We start from the raw sequence: 7,206 nt of genomic DNA, 5'->3' as shown, positions 1-7,206 counted from the left end.
ATTCCATTTCAAAGGAGATGAGCAGCATTCTTGGAGATGACGCCCCCACAAGGGGAATGGCACCCACACACACAAGGTTAAAAAAAAAAATAAAGTCTTTAATATGGGATAGTGCATGTTAGCCTTTTAGTCGCTAGAGGGGAGTGTTGTTTCAGACCAACTGCAAGTTGACTCCTGCAGATTAGCGGGAAAGCATCCCTTGCAGCCTCAAAGCGAACAGGTCAACAGCTAAATAGAAATGTTTGATAGAACTAGAGAACTGCACTGTTTTCTTTGACGAAGGGATTCTGAAATGCTCTTAAATTTTAAATATTTCACTACGCTAGAATTTCACTCATTGATGAAAACGTGAATTTGCAAAGTACTCTCCCGTGTGCTTGCTTCCTTCTACATACAAAAATGACGTCAACTGTTGCTACACTTTTAAACTGATATTATCCTAGAAAAACTCTTTTCCAATATGAGTAAGGGATTAGTCCAAAGTAAATAAGGCAAGTTTGAGGAAAACTTAAAACACATCCCTGTTCTTTCCCAGCCGTGGGTACCATTGTAAGCAATGCGCGCGCGCGCGCGTGTGTGTGTAAAACAAATACAACATGATTAATGAAAGCCAAACTTGGGAAGAAATCAACGTTGCGATTCACGCAGATACTAAGATCTGGGATTTCAACCTTAACTTTCTTCGGGTGTCACACAGATAACCGGAAGGCTGTGAGCACCTTACAGCGCCGGGAGCTGGCGAGTGCGGGACGAGGGTGCGTGGCGGCAGGCAGGTGATCCCGGCTGACACCGCCCTCCGCCTGCCCCCTGGCGGCACCGCCCCTCGGGCTCCGGGGCGCGGGAGGAGCCTCGCTCGGCGGCGGCGGGCGGTGCCTGTCCGGGCCCCGCAGCCAGGCGCGGGCTGCGGCGGGCGATGGAGCGCAGAGCCGGGTCCCGCGCTGTGCCCCGGCGCGCGCCGCTGCTGCCCCACACCTGAGCCGGGAGGCCCCGGCCCCGCGCGCCCTCCCTCGGCCCCGCCACTCCGGCAGGCATGTGGGAGCCGGGGCTCTCCGACGAAGCGCACGGAAACCTGTCCAGGGCTGTCGAGGACTGCGGCTCCGTGTCCGTGGCCTTCCCCATCACCATGATGGCCACCGGCTTCGTGGGCAACGCGCTGGCCATGCTGCTCGTGTCGCGCAGCTACCGTCGCCGCGAGAGCAAGCGCAAGAAGTCCTTCCTGCTGTGCATCGGCTGGCTGGCACTCACCGACTTGGTGGGGCAGCTGCTGACTAGCCCGGTTGTCATCCTCGTGTACCTGTCGCAGCGACGCTGGGAGCAACTCGACCCCTCGGGGCGCCTGTGCACCTTCTTCGGGCTGACCATGACGGTGTTTGGGCTGTCCTCGCTCCTGGTGGCCAGCGCCATGGCGGTGGAGCGCGCTTTGGCCATCCGCGCCCCTCACTGGTACGCCAGCCACATGAAGACCCGCGCCACGCGCGCGGTGCTGCTGGGCGTGTGGCTGGCGGTGCTGGCCTTCGCGCTGCTGCCGGTGCTGGGCGTGGGCCGCTACTCCGTGCAATGGCCGGGCACGTGGTGCTTCATCAGCACCGGGCCGGCGGGCAACCACACGGCTCCCGCGCGCGAGCCGGCCAGCGTGGTCTTTGCCTCCGCCTTCGCCTGCCTGGGCTTGCTGGCCCTGGTGGTGACCTTTGCCTGCAACCTGGCGACCATCGAAGCCCTGGTGTCCCGCTGCCGGGCCAAGGCCGCCGCCTCGCAGACCAGCGCCCAGTGGGGTCGGATCACCACCGAGACGGCCATCCAGCTCACCGGGATCATGTGTGTGCTGTCCATCTGCTGGTCGCCGCTGTTGGTAAGTAGTTACGGGTGTGGGGAGCTTGCGGCGAGGGGTAAAGAGACACTTGTTGGAAGTGACTACCACCGAGAGCGCTGGGCAGCCTCCTGGGCCGCGGCTTGCTGCCTCTGCCCGCTAGCGGAGCTCGCCAGCGAAGCTCGCCAGTCCCAGCCGCCAGGGTCTGCCAGGCGCGCAAGGGTGCGGACCGCTCCAGCGCAAAGTTGCAGCCGCAGCCGTCGCAGCCGCGGCTCAGACTCCCCCACCTCCCGCCCGCGTTATGAGCAGAGGTGTGATGACAAATCTAGCCCATGTCTTAGTTTGAATCCCTCTGTGAAAGTTTTGCACCGGAGGGAGCTGGGCAGGTCTGAGATCTCCTCTCCATGGCTGACCCTCTTGGCACAGAGGTAAAGGTCTGCAGGGAGGAGCTGAAAGGCTCCTCGGAAGCTGGTAGGTTGTGTATACACAGACGAGGAGGTCTCTCCAGTACACACACCACCACCACCACCATCACCACCACCACCACCACTCTTTGGCAAGTGATTACAGGGGTCTTGTTGCCCTCCGTAAGGGCAGGTCTATGTGATTCCAGGGACAGGCGTTAAGGGTGTCGTGGTCCCTGGCTTCCCACACCATCCATGACAGAACTACCAAAAGGAAGCGGTGCTTCCGTGAGTTCCCTATCCCCTGCTCTCACATGGTGTTTTTGAGGTTTTCTCCTGTGGCACTTGTAGCTTGGAAACTTCCGTGGTGTGCTAATTCAAAAAGAATGGATGGTTACTTAGGACTCAGGCAGCCTGACTTAACAGATGCGCAGAGCAGAAGCGCCATGGTGCGAGGAGTTACTGCCCATTAAACAGTAGACTTGATTCTCTCTTTCTCTCAATCTCAATCTCTTTTTCTCTCTCATGCAAACACACAGCATTTAACACAATTCAGCATTTCAATCATGTCACCCGTACAGCTCAGTGAGGTCAGGGACATCGTATTGCTGTGCCCACGACATTAAATCTTCCCTGAAACAGTGCGGGGGTTCTTCTCTTACTCCACCCTCCCCTGAGCTCGACAAGCCCTGGAGACCCCTGTGGTGACTGGCCTGGCTGTGCAGACAGGATAGTGCTGCTCCCACTTAACTGCCCACAAGTGACTGAGGAGTCACTGTTCTCCAGGAGCTGGAGCACAGGCTAATGCCATCACCGTGTTTACCAGAAACAGCACCAATTTTAGACGTTTTCTGCTCTGGTTGAGGAAAGGGTGGAGGTGGCCAAGCAGCGGGAAATGAAGCTCCTGGAATAAACACTTCACTGAACTACATGGCTTGAGAGTCAGGCAGTGTCCCAACAGAGCACAACTGTTAGGAGTCCCCACACTGTGGTCAGAGCATAGAGAGCTGTCCTTAAAACACGGTTGAGTGGTTCTCCACCTGGATGATCCTAGTTTGTTGAATTTTACCTAACACTTTGCAAGCTCATGTCTCAAGATGTATTCAACCTGAGATTGCATTAAAGGAGAAATTCAGTTTCAAAAAATGTTTTTGTTTACATCTGAATGTTTGTGTAGGTGTGCTGTGCATTTATGTGAGAGAGCGAGAGCACACCTTTGCATGTGGAAGATAGAGGCTGACATCAAGTGTCTTCTTTGATCATGTTTTACTTTGTGTAAAGAGACAAACTCTCTCACTGGAAACCAGAGCTCTCTTATTGTTAGTTAAGCTGGCGGGCTTGCTCCAGGGATTTTCTCCTCTGTTTCCCATTCACTTGGCTTACTGCGGCCACCAGGCCTACCAATACTTCATCTTGCTGGTGAGCCACACTCTGGTCCTCATTGTGACAAGTATTTTATAGGCAGAACAATCCTCCCAGCCCAAGGAGGAACATTAAAAAAAAGTTTGCAGTTTCACTGGGGTACCATCAAAATACCTATCAGTACATTGTCAGAAAGAGCTGTGGTACAAACTTGAAATCTCCCAAAGAAAGAAACAAACAGAGCTTTTTCCTTGGTAGGCTAGGAGATTACAAGAACCCCACGATCTGTGTTTTCACCTGTAAATGTCAGCATCAGTCTTTGCACATTCTCTAGTACCAGTAAAACGTAGATCTCCTGCTGTCTTTGGACGAGTTAGGCATAGAATCCTGCTCTAGTTACTCATATTCTGCTTGGCTATAAATCTGTCTTATTTTGAAGTCATTCTGATAATAACTGTTAGTGTTACCAAAAACAAACTGTGGTTCTACTTAGTAGAACAACATCTGTAAAAAGAGAGTGGGCGCCCTCACGGAATGAAGTGCAGCTGCTGTCCCTTCCCACCACCCTCATTCCCAGGCTGAGCTTTTCTCTCATAGAAACTTTGCAGATTGCAAGACCTGAAACTGTCCAGATGACGAGAGCAGTAACGGCCTGATGGGAAGCTGGGCAGTGTTCGCTTTGTTTAGGGAAAAAACTGCCATTTCATTGGCATCAGCCAGTTGACTCAGAAACCTACTGATTTATTATAATTTTTTAACTTTTCATGAGCTGGGCCCTCCAAATAGTTCAGTTCATCATAATCATCAGCTTCCTAAAAACAGGAAGCCTTGGGATGCTACTCAGACAAAGCCAGGAAAACATTTTGAGTTTGTGTAGCCTGGTATCTCTGAAGAATAGCTGTGACTGATATTCTGCAGCCACCAAGGAATAATAAATTCAAACCTATGAACACCATGAGAGCTGAGGTCTGATAAGCAAGCAGCTGCTCATCTGTGGCCTCGGTACTGGGCACAGCAGTCTTGGAAGTGTTTGTCGTTAGTCCCGAGTTAACCATGTCCCTGCTCACTGTCCACACAACCTCATAGTCCTCAGTGTCCACACAACTTTATCGGAGATGCATTTTAAGTGTGTTTGCTTTAAAGACACATGATGTAGGCTTGGAAGAGTGTTTTAGGAGACAATATGTTTGTACACCATGTAAAAGTCTTGTCCATTCTAATTATCTCTGCCTGTAGCTCCTGACATGTTTGGATGGTGCTCAAGGGGAATTAAGATTCAAATATGCACCGTAGGAAAATTTGTCTGTGACTTGTTTAACGAAGCAAGAATGTTCAAAATGCATTCCATTGTGGAGTTTACTCCAATCTAATATACTGTTTGAGTCTCTTCTTTCCTCTTTCCTTACTTTCTTTTTTACTCTGAGTGCTAGAGACAGAACTGAGGGCCATGTGCTATGACTTGAACTCTGGGCAAACAAAACAGTCACAGAGCTGCTGGACAGATGGTGCAGCAGTTGGGAGTGCTGGCTGCTCTTGCAGAGGCCCTAGGTTTGGTTTCTGGCAGCCACATGGTAGCTCTCAGCTGTCTGTAACTCCAGTTCCAGGGAATCCAGCATTGTTTTCTGGCTTCTATGGGCACCAGGCCTGCACATGCTACACAGACATACATGTAGGTGAGACCCCTATACAAATAAGATTTTTTTCAGTGCAGTAGTATAAGCACTTACGAGTGAAAAACTAAATTCTACAAGGCAAGACAGGCTGGAATTCATGCCTTTAACCCTCAGAGGAAAGCCCTCTTAAGAGAGATTCCATGGCATGGCCTAACCTCATGGCTGACTTCAGCCAGTGAGGACAGTGTGAATAGTGGATCAGAGGGGCCCATGTGCTATCTCCCAGACCCAAGTTTGCTAGTTAGTCCTCTAATACAGAATGAATAAGCCCCTCCCCACTTGGGTGGCAGGCAGCAGAACCCTCTGTATGAAGATTGACAGAACCAGCTATTAGCAGCCTCTGGTGTGTGCACATATATAGGCTTGAAAATGGTGAGGCTGGCTGCCACTTTATTTTGGTGTCAGTTTGTTGTTAGGACAGACTAAGTGGGAAGGCTGGTTAGGGAAGGGAATCCTGGGTGCTGTTGCAGCACTTCAAAGCACACCCCCATTGAACTGAGTCCCCCCAAAACTGTCAACAGCACACACAACACCAAAATACAAGCATGAGCTTCGGTCCTATTAGAGCCAGCATTGTGGATATCTACCTCTAACTTTACTTTCAGTTTTGATTGTGATTTGCTTGTTCCTTGTTTTGCCTGGAGACATGGAATTCTCTCCTTAGCCATGGCATAGGGAGGCATGTGCCCTCCCTCCAATCTGCAATGCACAGAGGTGGCCTTTCTGTGGGGATAAAATTCTCAGGGTCCAGTGCTTACATGGGAGAGAATCACTGTTCAGGGCATCCACATTTGGAATTTGGACAAGGAAGAGTTTGGTCCATGCTATGTTCTGAGGGGGCTGAGTCCATAGGTAGGACTGGATTCTCTGAATGAAACAGCTGGAGACCAATATAACCTAAAGATTAATGAGATAAATCATAACTAAAAGGATTTGTGAAAATGCTTCTCCAGTGCTTGAGGAAATCAGATGGTCTACAGAATAGCAAAAGTGTGACCACCGGCCTTTCTCACTGGAAAGCTACAAAGGTCAACCACATGGGACTAACACTCAGAAATGTACATGACATTTTTAACAGCCTGTGGGTGCTCTGCAGTGGTGCAGGGTATTGTGGAACCATCTAGGGCCAGCTTCTCTTTGCAGCCCCAACATTGTCGTCCAGACTCTCAGCATGTGCAGTGCTATATGACCATGCTGGGTACCACTTTATGTCTCTGTGCTGACTCTGAGGCCCATAGCTGCCCCTTCAAGCTCTAGCAGTTCCTCTTCATAGAGTAAGTGGGCAGCTTGGACTCTTTTTCTACCAGCCATGACTCTTGAGGGTCTCCAGACAGCCTCTTAAACTACCACTTTCTCTCAGAGATGTAGACTTTCACAGATAAAGACAGGAAGAGGATTTTTTCTGAGTTCTCCTTAGTGCATCACAGTAATGCAGGTAAATGCTATCATTCGCTCTTTCAAGATGTGGCAAATGGACAGCATTCGACTTCTTAGTGAGGGATACATGGAGGGACACATGGAGGGACACAGTGAGACAGCTTGTCTTCACAGAGAACCCTTTGCTCTGCTTTTCCACCTGTTCCTCACCCCTCAACCACTCCACAGTCCACCCTAGGTTGCTAAGTCAGCCATTGAGAGGCTGCTGTTAAAAGAAACCCCCCTCTTTTTGGTCTCATGCTCTATCCTCAGCCTGCTTCAGGTAAGTGCTTGGTACTGGTGAAACTATTTTCTTTTTCACCAGGAAACAGGGATTTAAAATGCCAGTGCATGTGAAAATAGCAGGCATTTGGTGCTTAACGTTTCCCTTCTGAGCCTGGCTACTAGACCGTTGCTTTCCTCCATAAAGGAACATCACCACAATGCCTCAGTGGGTGACAGTCTTCACCTTTATCTGCTGACTTCTAGGACATCATTTATTATTATTATTATTATTATTATTATTATTATTATTATTATTATT

General features: G+C 50.3%; 1 protein-coding gene across 1 annotated transcript in view; it reads left to right on the top strand.

The window, feature by feature from the left end:
* The first annotated feature begins 790 nt into the window (after positions 1-790).
* The window catches only part of Ptger3 (prostaglandin E receptor 3), a 59,560-nt gene continuing 53,144 nt past the window's right edge, over positions 791-7,206 (top strand). The window contains exon 1 of the mRNA XM_055614443.1: positions 791-1,849. Within this exon, the coding sequence (XP_055470418.1) occupies positions 1,031-1,849 (819 nt within the window). The 5' untranslated portion in view covers positions 791-1,030. The remainder of the gene's footprint in view (positions 1,850-7,206) is intronic.

The sequence above is a fragment of the Psammomys obesus genome, unplaced genomic scaffold (assembly GCF_907164565.1).
Source record: "Psammomys obesus unplaced genomic scaffold, mPsaObe1.curated_primary_1811, whole genome shotgun sequence".
NCBI classification, from domain to species: domain Eukaryota; kingdom Metazoa; phylum Chordata; class Mammalia; order Rodentia; family Muridae; genus Psammomys; species Psammomys obesus.
This window is presented reverse-complemented; position numbering and strand designations above follow the sequence as displayed.